General features: G+C 37.9%; 1 protein-coding gene across 1 annotated transcript; it reads right to left on the bottom strand.

Annotated features, from left to right (window-relative positions):
* Positions 1-477: 477 nt before the first annotated feature.
* Positions 478-21,706, bottom strand: rac2 (Rac family small GTPase 2). Its single transcript, XM_062984917.1, has 7 exons — positions 21,555-21,706; positions 13,743-13,814; positions 12,433-12,550; positions 11,604-11,666; positions 3,506-3,665; positions 1,137-1,268; positions 478-985 (listed from the first exon to the last, which is right to left on the bottom strand). Exons 1-6 carry the CDS (start codon positions 21,587-21,589, stop codon positions 1,138-1,140), a joined length of 579 nt encoding a protein of 192 aa, XP_062840987.1. The 5' UTR covers positions 21,590-21,706; the 3' UTR covers positions 478-985; position 1,137.
* Positions 21,707-22,059: the final 353 nt, after the last annotated feature.

The following is a 22,059-nucleotide window of genomic DNA, read 5'->3' as shown; positions in this document are numbered from 1 at the left end:
TTAAAACTGATGATGGTGCATGATGTGGCCAAAAGTATGTGGACAGCTGACCATGATCTTGTTGGACACAGCATTCCAAAACCGTGTGTTAATATGGAGTTGGCACCTGCTTTACAGCTATAACAGCCTTTGCTTCTGTGGGAAGATTTTTCACAGGATTGTAGAGCATGAGCATTTGTGAGGTCAAGCAATGATGTTGGACGAGAAGGTCTGGCTTGCAATTAACAGTCCAATTCATTTCAGAGGTGTTCAGTGGAGGCCAATTTGGCAACGGTGCATTGTAAAAAGTATTTAGCCATCAGCCCTGTTCTCAAACACCAAAATCTCAAAATTGTCATAAAATAGTAGTTCCTTACAAGTGTTGGTAAACTTTTTTATTTTATTTCACCTATGATTGTTTTTTCTGTAACACTGCATCATAAAATCCTTCCTGGCTTTGCTTAGAGAAGACAGAGGTCTGATAAAAGAGAAAGACAGTTGTCTGAAAACAGGAGGTTTTATTTCTGCACTGTAGAAAGATCCAACATCAGATATATTATTTATATTAATGTCAACACAGTAGCCACCGCACAGTATCCAAGTGCATCACAATTCTTTTATATTAATTGTGAAATCCAGCAGAAGTTGAACCAATCATAAAACACTCCCATTATAGCAATGGATTGCATGTCAGACTTTTTCTAATACACCCACACGTTTTGTACTAATGGGGAGCTGAAAATTGGTATTTTTCCCTCCACAGGCGGTCACATACAGTACAGATCACAATCACTGCACACCCACAGCATTCTTCAGTAATTAACAATATTACACTTTAAATATTGTTTTATCTTATTAGGATACATATTATTTTGTTGAAGAAATAAAAACATCATGGTTGATAAACCATGAACATAAAAAGAGCTTCAGCCACCTATGATATGCATTATTAAATTTTATATTACTTCCCACAGATCTTAGCGGCATCTTGTCATTCCCTGAAGTCCTGCCAAGAAAACACGTCATTTTTTAAGTTTTAATTTCTGTTAACATTGGAAATAATTGCGCTAAGTTATGCAAATGGACATTTTTGCGGTTCCACATTAATTAGACACAATTTCGTTTAATTATTCCCTCGTTTCTCTGATCACACACACCTCAGAGCAGAGAGCAGGCGGTCTTCTTCACTTTGGTGGGCTGCGGGCAGAGCACAGCCCGGATGGCCTCGTCGAACACCGTCTTGAGTCCGCGCTGGGTGAGAGCCGAGCACTCTAAATACTTTACTGAGTCTGCTCACACAAATTAAAGGAAATAAAAGTTAGCATTGCATGTCCATCCAACATGTTCAGTGATAGCACCGCTTTAATTTGTAATATTTGCCAGTTTTTCATGACATACACCAGTATAACACCAAATGTCATGATATTTACCACTGGAACACCTAATGCCATGATATTTACCACTCTACCACCCAATGTCAAGATATTCACCACTGTAACACCTAATGCCATGATATTTACCACTGTAACACCCAATGTCATGATATTTACCACTGTAACACCTAGTGCCATGATATTTACCACTGTAGCACCCAACACCATGATAGTAATATTTACCACTGTAACATCCATAGTGATATTTACCACTGTAAAACCCATAGTGATATTCACCACCGTAACACCCAATGTCATGATATTTACCACTGTAACACCTAGTGCCATGATATTTACCACTGTAGCACCCAACACCATGATAGTAATATTTACCACTGTAACATCCATAGTGATATTTACCACTGTAAAACCCATAGTGATATTCACCACCGTAACTCCCAATGTCATGATATTCCCCACTGTAAATATTAATGGAATATGACTTTATAACAAGTAATAATGTACCTAACACCCGCCAGATAAATAAATGATTCAGCTCAGGCAAATTGCAGTCACACTTCAACTAATATTAAGGGTAAACTAGTCAAACTAAATAATTCACCACTGAACTGTTGGTTGATGTTTACTGAATCAAAAATCCTAAATAATCAGCATGTTACTGCTGTTGTGGGCAGCGCTGCATCAGAAATAGTAATAGTCAATAAGGCCAGACGTGTGTATAGCAAGTGGAAAACAATCAATAATATCTCAGTGTGTGGGAGACCACAGTATAAATCACCATGACAGCAAATAGCACAGCAAGTCAAGCTGGATACACTTACATAATACACAATAACATTTATATTTAGGTACAATATGTCTAAAATAATTCTGTATATATCACTGTCTGGTGGTGAGGGCAAAAAGAACATTTATTTAAGTATTGCAATATGAACTATATTGATCCTTCAAACACAAAAATCCATTCCAAGAAAATAAAAACCTTAATAATGAACTGTTGTCAATAAAACTACATGTATTCCAACTGTTGGTACCCCTGTACTATTGGTAGTATACATTTATTTAATAAGGTGTAGTACAGAGGCCTGGGATGCCCAAAGCAAAAACTTTATTCTGTACTTACTGTAATCACACCACTTCTGTTACAAATGCACTAAAGATTTGAACTGTTTGAAGATCCAGTTTACTTGATGACCCAGTTTTAGGTTCCCCGCAGAGAGGCAAACAGATTTTGATTTGAAATCCCTTAATTTTTCGTAGAGTTCATGTAAGGAGTATTTGGTGGAAAACAACCTCAAAACATCTTAGATCTCTTAGCTTTTTTTGTATATTGTATTAATATATAATGAATTGATATGCTTAGGGCATGACTGCCAGTAGTCATATTCCAATATTCTAAGAATACTGCTACACCGGAATGTTACTGGAAGGTGGCGAACGTGACAAGAAGTCCAATAATTGCATTGTATGACGTCCAAAACCCAGTTAGATTAGATCAGTTCTTGTGTTCTAGCTAAGAAATCTCTGGTAACGGTGGAATTTTCCACTGTCCTACAAGGAAAAAAATGGGAGTCGGTACAATCCTTCTCTGCAGACATGATTAAAACTCTTTTCTACTCATAATCCACTCCTGAGATATTTAATTAAAGGGTTTGTTTTTTTCCACCATAATATCCATCCTTCTTTTTTTTTCAATTTTATTTATGCATTTTCTACCCAATTTAGTGTAGTCAATTTGTCTTTCGCTGCTGGGGGATCCCTGATTGCAGTCGAGGTGGGTATATTGCTGCTCACGCCTCCTCCGACCCGCGCGCAGCCCTTACCGGAACCCTTTTTACCCATGCACTCTGCACAGGCGCCTCCCTATCTGCCAATCATGGTCCTTACACAGCATTTGAAGACCCCACCCACATAGTAATTAATTAGCTTCATTTAAAGTTTGTATTTCTTTTGTATAACTACTGTGAGATATGGCTAATTAATCACCAAGACATTTTTATGACCTGTTTTACTCTTCTCCAATTATCTGCATGTCAGCAGTAAGAATTAAAGTACAATTTTGTTTAAAAATTAATGTAAAAAAAACAATGCCTTGTAAGTCTGAGCACTTTAATTTATGCTTCTTGTCTCACCTATCTCCTTAGCCAGTGCAAGGCCTTGTGGGTAGGTAATCGGAGCCAGCTTTTTCTCCTTCAGCTTCTCAATGGTCTCCTTCTCGTCCCTGAGATCCAGCTTGGTCCCAACCAGGATGATTGGTGTGGAGGGGCAATGGTGCCGCACCTCCGGGTACCACTGCAGGGAACAAAAGAACCGAAAAATGTCAGTAAGCACCTCTGCAATCAATAATCAGTTATTGGTTATACCACAATACTCGAATACATCATGTCTCGGCTCTTTGATCACACTGTTTGTGATATGGAAATTAAATAATGCTGCTCTTATTAAGGGCAGCACGGTGACTCGGTGGGTAGCACTGTCGCCTCACAGCAAGAAGGTCCTGGGTTCGATCCCCAGGCGGGGCGGTCCGGATCCTTTCTGTGTGGAGTTTGCATGTTCTCCCTGTGTCTGCATGGGTTTCCTCCCACAGTCCAAAAACATGCAGTCAGGTTAATTGGAGACACTGAATTGCCCTATAGGTGTATGGGTGTGTGTATGTGTGTCTACCCTGCGATGGACTGGCGCCCCATTCAGGGTGTTACTGTGTGCCTTGCGCATATTGAAAGGCTGGGATAGGCTCTAGTACCCCCCACAACCCTAATTGGATAAGCGGTTAAGAAAGTGAGTGAGTGAGTGCTCTTATTAAGAATATGGTGATCAAGGAGTAATGGCAACCAGAAGTCATTTCTTAGTGCAGAAGCAGCATTTTTATTGATATGCAATAACAATAAACATACTTTAGAATATGTTATAATATATGTCTGTATGTTTTCTAATAGTCAAAACATGATGCAATACTAAAAACTAAATGAATAACAATATATAATTAAATGAACATTTTGGATAAGATAATAAAATTGGGCTTGGATTTCCATAAAACAATGCCTAGTTGTAATGTCAGCTAAGATAAAAAGCTATAACATCAATAGTTAGACGAGCACTGTTGGGCTAAAAAGAATGTAGACAACTGACTCTGAGCTTATTGAACTTCAAATTCCAAATCCATAAGATCTGAAGTTGTTCCCTCTTTAACAACTATAACAGCCTTATGGGAAGACTATGCACCTATTTCATCAAAAGAGCATTTGTGAGGCCTGGCACTGATGTTGGTGACATTCCTAAATATCTCGAAGTTATTTAATGAGATTAGTAGCTAATCCATATAGTAAATATAGTTATAAAATGTTCAATTATCATATGTGTAAGAGGTGAACTTAATACAGGGGTCAGTAAATGTACTGTTTGTTCATTTTTAATGCCTAACAGTATTTAGATCATACTAGTCTTTGTGTATTAAGTTTTTAAGCTTTAATGAATCACGTGTTGTTTATCACAGAAAAATGACACATTATTGTTATATGAGCATGAAGGATCTATAACAGAACACCCACAATCTGTTCAGTCTCTCTCATGATTCATCCCTTTTCTATTAGCTGCAGTATGACCCTGTGGAAATAGCAGCAATATGTAAATTGGTATTAAGAGGAGAGATGGAGTTTTAAAAAAAATGCATTGTTATTTGACAGATGCCCTCAACCCTCTCAGTTCTATGGTAGCTGGGTGATTTGGGTTCTAGTTTCATGCATAAAATAGAAGAACTTCTCTGCAGGTTCAGGGCTTGTGTGTAAATCTAAAGAATCAGTTACTGTTGACTTTCCACTACAGAATCACAGACTCACAACCTTTTGCATGAGTACATCACTGTGCCTAAATTACACAGCTGAATTGATTATCTGTATAAAGAAAATTATACATTCAATAAATTTTGGAGGCACAGCAGTGCTACCAGTCTGGCCAGGCAATGCAACAGTGACTCTGCTGTCTGGTCAAGGCTCCAGTACTTGACCACACATCATGTTTTACACTTCGGTTACATTCATGACAGGAACGGTATTTACTCATTACACAAGGTTCATCAGTTCACAAGGTTATATCAAACACAGTCATGGAAAATTTTGTATCTCCAATTCACCTCACCTGCATGTCTTTGGTCTGTGGGAGGAAACCGGAGCACCTGGAGGAAACCCACGCCCGCTGGCTGGTGTAAAGAAACATCCCGCCTCACCCATGTTGGGGAAGAAAGGGGGTGAGTGAAGCTAGTCTGCTGCTCTCCTCGGCCAGTGTGGAACAAAAGATTGTGATTATACTTTCATTCATGTATTGTCTGGTTTACCACCGCTTTATCCAACACAGGGTCGCAGTGGGAAACACCCCGGCCAGTCCATCACAGGGTAAACACACACACACACACACTAGTATCTCCACTTAACCTGACTGCATGTCTTTGGACTGTAGAAGGAAACCAGAACACCCGGAGGAAACCCACACAGACACAGAAGAACATGCAAACTCCACACAGAAAGGACCTGGACTGCTCCACATGGAACCCAATGCTACCTGGTGTGTACCTTGCTGCATGTCATTTGGTATGTCCTTAATTTATAATGCATTGTAGTTAATCACACCTGTGGTTTTCACTGATCTGTTTTTAAAACAGGTAGCTGCTGGTTGATAGTTCCTACAAAGCACAACTGATACGAGGAAGTGGGTTTCAGTGTAATTTTCAGTACAAAGACATGTTTCTGCGTACAGGCAGAATTCATTAGCAGGAGATGTAAAGCGGAGAAACACATTAGCGCATTGTTTATTTATAATTATACGATGTTTATACAATGTAGAAAGGTCCACACTGCTAATGAGACACGACTTTATTGGACGTTTTGATGAGCTTTCTTATAGCTCAAGACTCCAGCAGGTTAGCGCCAGCCATGAGACTTCCGCCTGCCCTGCACCCTCCGGTCTCTTTTTTATTTCCCTGAACAGATCTTAATTTGTCCTCTCAACCTCGTTATAATCTATCAAGCCTACATTTGCATTTTGCCAGCGTTACCATGGTGACTAGTTGGGAAAACAGCGTAGAAATAATAAAGAAAGAGAATGACAAGGTAAAGAATGGAAAGCGTCACAGAGTCTTGATTCTGTTTTGTAATATAAAAGGTGCATTAAGGAGAAAAAGAGCCGCGGCTGAACTTAATGAAGAAACAAAAGCCCTGGTTGTTTATGTGTTCATGTGGGCGGTGAGATTTAAAATGGGCCAAATTGGAAAGGATTACGTCTCAAGTGTTTCTGCTGTTGGCAATATCGGTATCAATATGCCTCTCTCTTAGTCTTTTTGGAAGCGAGCGTGGCCTGGCCACTATCGGCATGTGGAGTCGATTCAAACATCTTTTCTGCAGCGGCTTTATTGACTTATTTAATTAAGTCAAGATCTGTAAGATTTCAATACTAATGGAATTGAACTACAGGGCCGTCTTATAGTCCTTCATTTAGACCTGAAACTATCAGAAACATTTGCAGTGAAGTGAAAAATAATTTCCCCTTTTATATAATGGTCACATTGTATTGTTTAAAATCTTTGAACACATCTCAAGACAAAGACTTTATAAAAAAACAACAAATATTGGTGAATAGATGATCTAGTATTGCAAACTAACATCTAACAATCAAAAGGTAAAATTTACTTAGAAGGGATTATTACAGTTGTTGTTATGAATTATTGAAACACATACCTCTAATAATTCTGTCAATTTTACACTCCATGTCTTTTTGGGAACTTCTATGATTGAGTGTCTTTTGGGTGACATAAGCATATTAATAATGCAATGTATTTTATTCTCTATACTGCGGTTACAAAATTGAGTACTATTATAAGATTATTAAGACTACACACACACACACACACACACACACACAAACACACACACACACACAGATACAAGATAATTAAAACGCCTCTTAAGACTAATCTTTATACTTTGTGCAAATTTTATTGTAAGGCTTTGCCGGAGCACCACCATTGGTCGAAGGTCCTATACAGCAAGAACCTTCTTGTAATGTTATCATACTGTCATTGTTTCCAGAACGTGTCACTTCTGTTTCAGTTCCCGTGAGAACTTTTCCATTATGAGACATCAACTGTGTGAGTAGGCTGACAATCAGCTAATTCAATGTGAAACCACTAAAACAGCTGAGCATTGTCCAAGTAAAAGAAAGAACTGCACATTTTTTGAGCTCCATGCGTCTGTGCTCAATATGAATGTATATTTTATAGACTTCTCCACAGATCATACAATCCCATTTAAAAAAAGGGTGATCTTTTCAGCTATAACAACGACCACTCTTCTGACAAGGCTTCTTACAAGATTTCAAAGTATGTCTGTGTGAATCTGTGCCCATGCGGTTAAAAAAGCATTTGTATGGCTGGGCACTGATGTTGGTCAAGAAAGCCTCAGTTGATGTTTCAGTGCAGCACACTGGAGTTTCTATAATTTAAACTGAGCTTTACAGGAAAGCTCCGGTTGGTACCTTTTTATTATTAATGTATTACACCTGTTAGCAATTTTTGTGGCTGAAACACATGAATATTCAATAATAACAAATAAAAAGGGGTGTCCCAATACTTTTGTCCATATAGTGTTATATGTTGTATATTCTTCTCAGTACTGTAAATGTCAGCACTGACATTATTTGTGTATTTTATGTTGTTTGCACTTCTTTTCTGTTTCATCCTGGTCCTAGAGGAACATCGTTTCATTTAAATATGCTCTTGTATAGAGTTAAAATGATAATAAAGCCTCTTGATTTTGAAATGTATTTATTTGCAATCCAATGTGCTCTTTGTACCCACTATATCAAAGTTCTGATATTTTAATATAAACGTTCTAATAAAACATTTATACAGATTTGCCAGAATATTAATCTTTTGTTCAGCCTTCGTTCAGTGAAAATACTCGGTAGGAAAATTCAGTACGAAGGCAATCCAAGGCCAGCTACGATTCTCAGAAAAGAAAAATAATTTGTTGAAAATGAGTGCAGTGCAGCAATAATAAAGAACCTTCAGCTTCGATGTGGACAAAAGAGGACCTGGCACAACCCTGCATGTGCTTGTGTGAATTAAATAAACATCAAATTTTAAACAAAACCAAACACTGGCTATTGAATAAATCATACTGATAAACTAAAAGACACATAGAAAGCAAACTTTATATTTCTGCCATATAGGAGCCCCTCTTAACTCTTTTTGTAAACTGAACAATTTAGGAGCAACAACAGACTTCCAAACTGCCTCACAAAGCAATGTCAGCAACTAAAGCATGTTTCTATTAACGTTTTACTCTTCTAAGGCGTAAATATGCAACCCTAAAGCCATAAATTTGGGTATATATTACGATAAAACACACATTTTGTAGGACAAAAGTGTATTGCCTTGCATAAATCAGTCTAGAATGCACATTTAAATTTCACATGAATGTCAGTAAACTATCAGGAATTTATCTTACAACAAAGGAGAACCTGAAGGTTCTGGGTGCCAGTTTGACTGCAAACTGGAACCTGTTTCTATAGTCAGATAAGACATAAACAGAGCTTCCTGGCAACAAACACTCATGACGGGTTTGACATAAAAAAACAAAGAGTCAAACAGAAAAGATCTAATTCTCATGTATGATGGAAAATCTGTACTGTATAAATATTGTATAAATTGACACTGAGGTGAAGACAAATTGAGAAATTTCAAATGAAATGGCCTTGGGTTAATGGGATTTCCAGTGATACAGGTGAAATCGGTGAAAAAAATACCCTATACTGTATAGCAGAGTAAAATATCAGGCATGTGTTTATGAAAGCAGAAAACATTTTGCTCTGAACTCCATCAGAATCTCATCTGCCCAACTATCTCTGAAACAAAGGAGGGTGAAGGCTGGTCACATTCAGAAATAGGGAGTTATGCATGAACTAAGCTGGCGGAATGACCATCGATTCAGTATACCTTCTTTCAAAGCTGTTTCATTTAATCTCAGTGTTAATGTTCAACATGTGTTTCAAATAAATAAAACACAAAGATCCCCAAAGCTGAACTTGATCACTGCTGTAAATACTGTCTACATTCTTATTTTCAGCGCTCAGTGCAGCAGCAGTAAATTATGCTAGCCCACTATTGCTGGGATACAGGGTTTGAACCCCAGCGGTACGGTCTACATAGAGACGTTATTGGCTGTGTCTTGACGGGGGGAGGTTCAAAGCTTACTTATTCACTTGCATACTGACTCACTTTTGGCAGGCCAAAGTTTCACCACAGGGAGGAGCTAATAACCATTTAGTACTTACTTTGTGGACGTAACCACTTTGCAGTGGGACAGGAGCCTATACGGAAAACACTGGGCGTAAGGCACACACACCCTGGACTGGGTGTCATAATCATCCACTCACTAACACATTCAAATTCAATATCGCCAGTCAACCTAGCACAAGGTTTTTTGAAAGGTGGTAGGAAACTACAGCACCTAGTTAGTGAAGAAACCCAGATGGATACAGAAATACCCCATTAAAGGTTATGCCGACAGTAAGTCGGTAATTAATCCAGGGGTGACGAAGCTGTCAGCCGGCACACAACCTGCCGTGCCACCATGTCGCCCATCTTTTAACATTTGGCTCTTTTAACTACATTTTAGACGAACAAATGAGGTCTAAAAAAGGTGAACAGACTATTGACTAAGCATAGTAAAAACACCATTTGTGAATGGTCATTAACCACAACAATCAGTGGATCTGAAGTATTATCTTGCTTATCTGAGCTATAATTATATCATTGTATAATTATCAGTAATTATATGTAAGTGTCTAGAAGAGCAGCGCATGAAGCACACACAGCTAACAGGTCCTTTGACAATTATGAGGACCACTACATGCCAGGAACCCTCTAATTGGAGGTAGTGATGTCCTGAACTCAGCAGAGTGTACTCTTTATACTTATTATCTGATTTTTAGGTTTACTAAAAATATTATTTATTTTATATGAATAGTAATTATACAGAGACAAGTGTTTGATGACAGCAGTGAATCGTATGTTTACTTTCTGGTCAATCTACAAATATAAGCTTATAACTCATATTGCACATACTGCATCTTGCAAGCAATATTCTGCTGAGGGTTGCCAAGTATTCATCATTACAAATCTTTTTTTTTTATGAAGGCACTTTAATACTCAAAGTAACATATCTTAACATGGCAACCTGCATTTTGGTACACTGTCTGTTTTCACGTATTAATCAGTCCAAATGTTTATATTCATAATATGTAAGTAAATCCATTTAAAATGTTAAAACTAGGAGTAGTGTCGACCTTTTCCTGTACCCACCATGTTTTGCTCATACACCTCTTTTAGCCATGTAAAATAAAAAAAATAAAAAACCCTAACATATCGTCATGCCTTTAGATTTAGTTAACCATTAGGATAGATAAATAAATAGATAACCTGTCTATTTATTTACGGATCTATTTATTTATCCACTGATCTACACTAAATGGCCAAAACTATTTAGTCTTTAGGTCTGAAACAACCTCCTGGAGATGGAGCGGATCGAATCCTGGTCCTCATATATATGCCATGCATGTACTTCATTACTGAGCCACATCCTCACCAAGTACTCCTGGTACATGCATATCAGACTCTGAACAAATCACACAAGTGAGGAAGGATATGTTTTGTACACAGTGACATCTAGTGTTCACTGAACTTACTGCAAATAATACACTAGTACTGGACTAGTAATCGAAAGGTTGCTGCTTTAAGCCCCACCACTGCCAGGTTGCCACTGCTGGGCCCTTAAGCAAGGCCCTTAACCCTCAGTCGCTTCGACTATACACAGTACTGTAAGTCGCTCTGGATAAAAGCAGCTGCTAAATGCCAAAAATGTAAATATAAAATGTAAATAGTAAGGAGATTATTAGAACAAAACCACCATTTTTAATAGCCATCATTACTGAGACAAGGTTACAGTTCTGCAAGATTTTCAGATAATTAGATTTCCATGGAAGACCCCTTCTTAGCAAAATCTGCTTCATTATGTTTTCTATATTTTCCAGGCAACTTAGACAGGATTAAAAAAAAATAAAAATGCATTTTATAAGTTTATAAGTGTAAAAGCCCAAAGTCAAAGCAGCCACTGTATTTTAACAGCAGTGTCTATTTAAACAGTGTTATATTAAGAACTGTCTTACTTTACTTGAACTTACCTTGGCTCTGACGTTCTCAAACGATGCCGGGCTCACCAGTGAGAAACAGATGAGAAACACATCCTGAAACACACATACCACCAAACATAATGATCACAACAGCTAACATAAGCTCCAGTCTTGGGAATACTTAATTAATCTGCTAAATAAAGTGTAAACATAATCCATCTGTCTACTTTATTGTGAAGATGAGGACAATATTCACATCCACATAAACGGAGATACTGGGTTTTCTGGTTTTGCTTTGGTGATATTAGTTAATATAAAAACGTAGATTTATTTACCAGTTTATTTACCTCCTACCCAGATTCATTGACCCTTTAGTAAGGTACACACGTACCATACAGTCAGCTTCAGAAATATCTGTTTGAGTATTATGAACAGTAAAGTGATCATCCATGTTACACTGGGATATAAATATAAGGTGACACAGAGGCCAAGATTAAAGAATACAGAAATAAAGTAAAACAACTATAAAATAAAAATAAATTAAAGAGTGGTAATTATTTTCCAGTTATCCGTCAGTGTTGGATTTCGGCAACAGGACACTACTGTTCTAATATTTTTGCTTGGTAAACAATTCTCAAGCCTGCAGTGTCATAAAAAAGTCCCAGCAAGTCTAACACACTATCAGATCTATCACCCAAATAATTTGCAAGCCTTTTACATACTTTCAAGATCTTGTTATTGTTATATAAAGTAGGTGGTAATTGACAGATTGTAAGAACCAGTTCCTCCATTTATAACTGCAGAAGTTCCTTGTACTGAAACAAAACAATTTAAAATGTGTGTGTTGTGGTGACAGAGGTGCATGTGAAGCTGTCTGTACCGTCTGTGGGTAGGACAGAGGACGGAGCCTGTCGTAATCCTCCTGTCCAGCTGTATCCCAAAGTCCCAGGTTGACAGGTTTGCTATCCACCATCACATTGGCCGAGTAATTATCAAACCTGATGAAAAACATAAGATTTAGATTTGAGGTTTTAATTTGTATGTTTCATAAAAGCAGTGCTAATTTTTATTATACAGATTCCTTAATTTGGGATTGTGTTTGATTTTAATTTGCATTGTGACATGAGAAAAATCTAAAAACTTCTAAACTGCCCCTCTAACTTTAGTAACACTCCTTAAAAATGCAATCATTAGGGAAGGTGTATGTAATGTAGAGTCTTTCTATAAGTAAAATGTTATGCTGCACAAATCCTTTTGGTTTACCTTCTTATTATTATTAAGGGGTCTGTGCTGGATAAAAAAGTAACAGTGATGACCCAAAAACCCAAAAGCAGTAAACAAAAAAACCTCCAAATGTTTAAACCACAACAGTACAAAGTTATTTATGCCTGTAATAAGTTTTAAGAAAGTTGCGACAGGAGCAATTCACACGAAGGATGTTGTGAAATGTTCAAAGCATCTTAAGTGTGTGATGCAACTTTACTTGGGTTTATGTCCACATGATTAAGGACAGGTGATGGCTAACCACGTTACCCAAACATTCAAGTAATTGCAAAGATTTAAGGTTGGTCATCATCTACAGTGCCTAATATAATAAAAACCTGTAAACAGGACTGTATGAGAACTGGCATGTTTCTGTGATGGAGATCACCATGGTGCATCTGTGCATCTACAAATACAAAATAAGTCAGTACTGCAGAAGCCAAATATCAACAATGAAAAGAAGTGCTGCTGATTTCTTTGAGAAACTGACCGCTCAGTGCGAAAGTGTATTGTGGTCCGACAAACCAACTATTTAAGGTTTTTAATGTAAATAATAGATTTTTTGCTGTTCAGGCCAAAAAAATGACTATCCAAATTACTGGCACTATAATGTTCAACAGCCAGGATGTTTAGTAGAACAGATCTAAGCAAATTAATAAAATGTAAAATCACTTTACATAATTTCCCACTTTTCTGGAAGTGAGGTTCATAAAAGTGGCACATAATGCCCATTATCCCCAAGAGTAACAAAGGAGAACTATAATAAATGACTGTCACATGACCATTATCTATAACTGTTAGCAATGTTTTGTGTATCTCCATTTATTAAATGGTTAAGAAAGTGTCACAATGATGATGAGCTGAATCAGTGGGACATTCATTGATATCATTTAGGAAGATTGAGGTGAATGGGGTGAAAGTACTCACACTGTAGGGATGTACTCTCCGGGGAAGGCATTGGTGGTGTAACTGATGAGCAGACATGTCTTACCCACGGCACTGTAACAGACACAAGAGAAAGGTGTGAATAAACAGAATCAAACCCACACCCTTCAAGCCGTAAAATAACAGCGCTACCCACTGTGCCAGCGTGTCGCCTCTTTATTTTATTTATTTTGAGAATTTTAAATGTAAAGTAAAACTAATATATAATAACAATTTCTTTCACATTTCTAAGTGCTACTCCAAATGATCATTGGCAACGAGTCTATTTTCCTTGAAGTCATAAACATGAGGCTGAACTGAACATCAGGTAGTGCACATTCCTACGTGGAACATGTGGAAATCTGTTTACGAACGTTCTGACAGGCAGTGGAAGGGACATGCATATGCAGGCACACCGTGTGTGCACGTGAGCTGAGAACTTCCACACGGAGCTTGTTGGTGCTTGACTGAAGTGAGATGGAAGAATGCTGAGCTCCAGAACTTGCAGTGAAGTGCACACGTCTCTGAAACACATCCCTCGGGCTACGCTTGTTTTTTTTTTAACTCACAGAGGACTGACTGAGCTCTCACCGTCCCTCTCAGGTTAACTCTGTGTCTCCGAATTTTTATTTTGTCTGTCACCTACAAACAGAATCAATCAGATGGATGTCAGTTCACAGAAGTGTTAAAAAGAGCTGAAAGAGCAGTGAAGTGGAAGGTGATAACCTGGTGTGGGGGGGCTTGGACTGAAATTTCATTGCATGGCTGGCCCAAGGTGGGAAATCCCTACATATTCATCCATAGGCCATTGATGCTGGCCCATACAATCCATAACACAAATAATATCTAGGACACTTTTGGTAATTTATTTAATGTCCAAAAGAGCTAAACCAGTCCTGCTGTTTTCTATTTATTTATCCATTTTCTCTCTATTTCCCCCTCTATTTAGTCTAGCCAATTAGACTTGCTGCTGGAGATTCCGACTGCATTTGGGGATGGGTTTATTTGCCTGTTACACCCCCCTTCTGACACGTGCACAGTCCTCAAACCCTTCTTTTTCACCCGTGCTTCATTGGATTCGCACATAAGGCATCGCAGTCCACTAACCAGGGTCCTTACACAGCGTTAGAAGACCCCACCCACCTATTCTGGCCTTTTCCCACCTATTCTGGCCTTTTCCCACCCAGCAGACTCAGTGGCCAATTTTGTCTGCTGCAGGCACTGCAAAGACCAGTTGTGGCAGCTAGCAGAGACGGGATTTGAACTGGAGTGTTCAGAATCTCAACACTGGTGTGCTAGTGGAATATAGCTGTCCTGATTTCTTTGTGGAAGAGATAGCATTCCTGTAAGCATTCATATGAGTCTATGAGTCAGATTCACGTTAGACTATCATGGAAAAGGAAGCGTGCTCCCCCTAACAATGGTTGATCTTCCCAATGATGCTGCATGAGCTCCAGTCTCGAAAAGAGAGGATGGCTGGCTTTACATGTCTAAATGAGAAGCATGTGTGCAAAACTGTTTTCCAATTTCAATCTATAAATCTTAACCAACCATCACAGCATAAATGCACACAAACGACATAATAAAAATGCAGTGCTTAAGTTCAACTTCCTCAAAAGGAAGCCGTAACCCCATGTACTCATCACTATGCCGTACCCACTGAGAGCAACATTTTCCAAATAAAGCAGCAGGCCTGAGACAACATGCTGTTATTGGAATTAAAATAATGAAATACGCTACAATATTATCTGAGACACCTTTGTGTGAATGCTTGTGTTCAGTTAGTGTTTGGGTTTGGGTTTAAGAGATAGAAAGTCAGCATTGGGCTTCATAGCACTGTGACTGTGACAGGAAGTGGGGCGGTTTCACTCCGAGCTTCTGTTTGAAGTGTTCGGTTAAAAGCACTTCGTATTTCAACTGAACGAGACACATCTTTTATCATTCTGATGCACAAACTCTCCTGTCCTGCATCAAAATATATACCACAGGCTTTTCTCACAATTATTACAAGTGAACTTAAACACAATTATTAAGACAACTGTGACTATTTAAGATGACCACAACTAATCGTCAGGTTCAAATCATGCATTAAGGCCTGGTTAATCATCATAATTAATTCGGTGACATATTAGTGTGGGTAAAAGTCCTACACTACATTTTACCTAAGCAATGAAGCATGAAAGTTTAATGAGAGTTTGTAATCACAAAAAAATTAAAATAATAATAGAAAAACTGTGATTTGGTCACAAACACAAGCCAAATTCAAGTTATGTTATTTGTAAAAGCACACATCGTGTTTTTATTGCTTTTATTTAAAGGTTTCACAAATTACCACGACTTGTAAAACTGCTGTAGCAGTTTTTCTTCAAGTCTGTATAGAGCACAATCATGCTGGAACAGGAAATAGCCTTCCCTAAACCATTGCTGCAGAGTTAAAAGCATGTCATTTCCTTTATATAACTATATTTGTAATTATATTGATTCATTACACTTGCTCAAACACATAAAATCAATCATTAGAAAAGGTGTCTCAATACTTTTGTCCATGTAGTGCATTATAAAAGTACAGTTTGTGTGTGTGCACGTGTGTGTGTCTACGATTCGCTTCAGTACAACTGTTATAAAGGTTTCCGGTCTGTACGGAAGTGCTTTTTGATTCTGTCATTATTCTGTATCTTATTTCTGATCTACAGCCCATTGTGTCTCCGTTACACTTCCTGATCTTGTGTTGCGCTAAACACACATTGCAGGGATGAATAATAATTCATCCCACTTCCCTTATTTCTTTGGGACTAGAATCTAGGTTAGATTTTTCTCTTAAATCACCACTGCACCCATGTTCCAGCAGGTACTCATCCACGGCAGACCTGTGTGCACTTTGATGGATCTTCAATTACACATTTCTTCTAAGTAAAGTTTGGGTTTGTTAAGAGTTTAATATACTTTAATCAGGTTTATTCAAACCAGCCACATTTAAAAGGGCACCGAGAATTAGCAGCTAAAGGTAATCATATTTAATTCCAAGAAATTAGGGGGCAATTTCATAGAGTTAAATGACATTAAACAACCACATGGAACATCCAAGTTGCTTATCACCAAGCTGATTTTTATAAAACCTACAATTAAAAATAAAACTATATATATAAAACTATATATAAAAAAAAATTATAGGGCTCGGTGGGTAGCACTGTCGCCTCACAGCAAGAAGGTCCTGGGTTCGATCCCCATGTGGGGTGGTCTGGGTTCTTTCTGTGCGGAGTTTGCATGTTCTCCCCGTGTCTGTGTGGGTTTCCTCCGGGAGCTCCGGTTTCCTCCCACAGTCCAAAAACATGCAGTCAAGTTAATTGGAGACACTGAATTGCCCTGTAGGTGAATGTGTGTGTATGTGTGTGTGTGTCTGCCCTGCGATGGACTGGCACCCCGTCCAGGGTGTTACTGTGTGCCTTGCGCCCATTGAAAAGCTGTGATAGGCTCCAGCACCCCCCGCGACCCTAACTGGATAAGCGGTTAAGACAGTGAGTGAGTAAGTAAAAAATTATAATTCAAATTCTAAGTATGTCTAAGACATACATGTTTGTAAGTAAACGTTTAACTTTGACTGTATGTACTTTATAAGGGTGGAACAAAACAAGAGGTTACGGTCCCATCACTTCACAAGCCCTCCATGTAGGATATAATAAAGAAATTAAATTACAAGCTTACTGCACAATATGCCAAACTGGACACTATCTGAGATTCATCAAGAGAAATATGTATACTACATTAATGTATGTTAATTTATGCAATAAAGAAAATAAACAACCTAAAAATAAAGACAGCTAAAAAGCTAAGTCATGGTTAAAATTCATAACTGCACCACAATAAAGGACTTTTTAGTACCCATCTCCCAGTTCCAGCTTGGTCACATCTATTCTGAAAGGCTTTTATTGTTGAGTTGATCAGCCAAGTAGCTCAAGTGCACACTAGAAACCCCAACATATCCTGGCTAATCAACTTCATCTGGTCTTAAAATAAAATTTACGTGCACTTTAAACTGCAACAATCGGTGTGTTTAAATAAAATGCTTCCACCGCTGTAGTGCTGCACTCTTTTGCCTGGATAGCCTGAGGCTAATAAATTCGCAGACACGTGAGGACAGGATGACGTTACTCTGAGTTATTCTGCAGTGAAATGAGGAACTTGTGCAAGTGAGCCACAGACTCAAAATGGATCGAGAGGAACTGTGTAACCAGAAAAAAGAGAAGTGTGCCTGCGCTTTACACAGGATATCCTTTAATGAAGATGAGCGCAATAAAGAAATAAAACGATCACCATTTGCTTCACTTCTCTTCTTGATGATGAACCAGGTGTAGTTCTTTTGCTGGAAGATTCGACTGAAATTCTTACATGTCAACAAATGAAAACTATTTAAATAGGGTGGCACAGTGCCGGGTCCTTTCTGTGCAGAGTTTGCATGTTCTCCCTGTGTCTGTGTGGGTTTCCTACGGGTGCTCCGGTTTCCTCCTACCAGTCACACACTTTGGTTACATTCATGACAGAAACGGTAGTTTCTCACTTACACGTCTTTGGACTGTGGGAGGAAACTGGAGCTCCCGGAGGAAACCCACACAGACACAGGGAGAACATGCAAACTCCACACAGAAAGGACCTGGACCGCCCCACCTGGGGATCAAACCCAGGACCTTTTTGCTGTAAGGTGACAGTGCTACCCTCCGAGCCACCGTGCCGCCCGCCAATTTGTTTTTCAATGGAAGTGTGTTAACACATTTACTTGTACTTTTGTTGAAGGTAAATATGTAAGTACATATAGAATATTATATAGAACATCATTATGTCTAGTTTAATTTGCTTTTACTGTATTAAATAAGTCATATTTAAGTTTGTGGATAACCTTATATAATGTTAAATAATTAAATCTAACCATGTTGTTCCCACTGTGACAGTGTGACAGGTGGTATAAATGATTGTGTTAGTAATCTGCAAGCTAGCTTTTATTAGGTTGTTAGCTACATTATCGGTTTTACAAATACAAGCAAACAAATGTTGCATGTACATAATATAAGCTACAACATATGATGTCAAGCTAGAAATGCTACCTAACAGGAAATACCCAGGTTAGCATGCCTGCAAGTACAACAATAAGATTGGGTAACTAGAACAACAATAATGACAATAATAAGGTGACTAGAACAACAATAATGACAATTATAAGGTAACTAGAACAACAATAAGATTAGGTCACTGGACAATACCAATAACATTTTGTGCCAGCATGTTAATATGTGCAAAACACAATGCTGAAAAATGCTGAATTGATAAAAAAGACATTTATCTCTTGCACTCATCAGAAAAACCCCAATGAGTAATCGAATGGAGATGAACACTAAACGTTCTTTTCTGTTTCTGAGGTTATAACGGCAAGTGCGTTCGAGTGTGACTCTGCAAAGAGGTTGTGATTTGATACCAGCTTCATCAGCGTGCTGCATTCATGATAAAAGAAAAAATCTTCCTGCTCGGCCCTGAGGCCAGCGTAAAACTGTAGCTTCCTTTTACGATAGAAATCTTTGAACCACGAACGTGGCAGCTTTCTGAATTCCTGATCTTAGAGGAATGGAGAAATAGAGACGAGTCTGAAATGTTACTGACAAAGTCAAGAGGTGTCAGGTGTTCCAGTAGATCTTATTAGCTTGGAAATGTTTTACCTATGTTATGCCATGTTGTTCAAGGACTTTCCAGCAATACAAACACACCAAATGTTAAAGTGAATCACAGATTTAACTGGCTTTTTTGACTTGTTTATTAAAGTTCCTCCAGGAACCAAAATCACTTTCTATGAGTCAATGACATTTGTTAAATAAAAAAACAAGTACTTATCAAAATATAGTTTCAATAAGTCACACCTGCACATTGTTAATAGCAAAACTGAAGCTGGTTCCTGTTTATTAAGTTCAACATACTTTCTGCATGTAAAAAAAAACCCTACATATAAAGATACATATCAGCTATGTTTTTTTAGGAGTGTGTTTTGTTTAGTCAAACATTCAGGAAGATGGTTTTAACAGGAATCTACCATATATGCCATGCCTGTAACAACAACCTCTTAAGGTGTGCCAGAAGAGTCCTTTCTTTCCTCTAATCACAAATGTCAGCACCTGAAGTTCACTGCACGCTACTTAAACCTTGACTGGGTTTTATGGTCAGATGACACAAAAAAACAGGCTTTTGGCTTCATTTAATCTGGGTTCAGCACAAATGCAACTTGGTTATACACAAAAAGCTCTGAGAATCTTACAATACATGGCAATCTGGCTGCCTTTACCAAATAACCAAAACTTGCATGTTTTTTGTTTGCACAACAACAATGCAAAAAGTGCATCTGAATCCACATGAAGATGGTTTAATAAGCACTGAATCAAGCTTTTGACATGCCCACTTCAGTCCACTGACCTAAACCTTATTGGAAGCTGTGGTCGACCTGAAGAGGAGAGTATACCAGAGAAGACCTAGAAGTCTGAAGAATCTGCAAAGATGCTGGATTTAGAAAGGCCTTGAGATGCATTATGTTGGATTCTCCAGTCTTGACATTATGAAGCATATGAAAGAAGTGGGTAATGTTGGGAAATGGCAATTGCACAAAGTACCTTAAGGTAGCAACTTAGATCAAATTAAATCTTAGATTAGTTTTTTTTTCATGACCTTTAATTCTGAAGTGGCATTTTTATCCAATTGCCTTATTTCTATGTAGAAAAAAATGATTGTAGATAAATTATTGATCATATAATAATCACCTTACCAGTGCTACTTTTTACTATTTTATGTGCTTTTAAAATGCAAAGTTGAGAGCAATATATATTACAAAATGAATCCATTTTGGCCACCTAAATAACATGTATATATTTAACATAAAATTTTCAATAGCACCTGACAACTTTGGCATGCTTTTATATTAAACAGGTTAAAATCAATAAAAAAAATATTTCCGCAGGCTCTGATTTCCTGAACAGTCATGTGGCACAACTTTGCTTTCAAGAAAGGAGTGGGCAGAGAACCTCATTATTAAACAGCAGCAACAAGACCAGCAGTCCTTTCTGAATATTGAAAATAATATTAGTTTTTGAGTTGAGGTTAGGCTTGGTTAGTTTACCATGGCAGGTAGAACGCTAAAGAGGTCAGATCTGGCAATGGGTCTGAAATGTTATCAGATCTTGTAAAGTTTTGTGCAGTGCAGACAGCAAGGTTAAGAAAAGCATGTGCTCGGTACATGTAAATACATTTTAAATATTATATTTCTTCTCAATGTGTGATTGTTTACATGATCTAGCAGGTGCTAAAACTGGTTCAATCATAGTAAAAATCAATAAATAAAAATAATAAAACAAATATTATAACATATTAGAATAGAATGTTAGAATTACAGTTTAAAAGTGCATTATAAAACTTTTTAAAGTTTTGTTGTTTCTCAATGGCCTATGTAGAAAGACCTCAGGAGACTCACAGGAAATAATAAAGAACAAAAATGATAAAGATTTAAGAGAGGAAGTGGGTCAGTAAGCTAAAGATTATTCAGATGCACAAACACACAAAGCGTTTGAATAACACTGAGATGTAATAAAAAAAATTAAAAGAAAATAAATCAAAATAAAAAAAAACATCAATCAAGACCAGATACATATACAACAGTAAACCAAAAGCAGTTTAACTTTACTTTTGCTTTACATGTTTAGGAGGAAGACCGTTGTAAGAGGAACCATCTCTAAAGACAGAACAAACTAATAAAAGCGAATAAACAGAGTTTTGTTTCAGTGTTTTACTCACCCGTCTCCCACCACGACACACTTTATAGCCTGCATGTTATACTTTATCAGTGATAAAGTAACTTTTGTGAGGAGTTTAGATGGAAGTTCAGTGAAGGTGTGAAACACAGGAAACGCTGATGTGCTGCTGCTGCTGCTGCTGCCGCTCTCGCGCTGCCTGTCACTGTCCTAGCGCGCGCCGCTACGCCTACTTGTGGTGCGCGCTTGTCGGGTTGTGCACGCGCCAACGGGAACGCGCCTCAGTGTTTGCAACTGCACACCACTTACTTTACTTATTTGTTTATTTATTTATTTATCTATCAGGATTTTAACGTCATGTTTTACATTCCTGACAGAACAGGTAATTATCGGTTACACAAGATTCGTTCGTTCAAGTTTAATATAAAACACAGTCATGGACGATTTTGTATCTCCAGTTCATCACCTCACTTGCACGTCTTTGGACTGTGGGAGGAAACCGGAGCTCACGAAGGAAACACAGACGCAACACAGAAAGGATCCGGACT

The sequence above is a fragment of the Trichomycterus rosablanca genome, chromosome 22, assembly GCF_030014385.1.
Source record: "Trichomycterus rosablanca isolate fTriRos1 chromosome 22, fTriRos1.hap1, whole genome shotgun sequence".
NCBI lineage: Eukaryota > Metazoa > Chordata > Actinopteri > Siluriformes > Trichomycteridae > Trichomycterus > Trichomycterus rosablanca.
The sequence above is the reverse complement of the archived record's forward strand: the minus strand, read 5'-3'. Positions and strand labels throughout refer to the sequence as shown.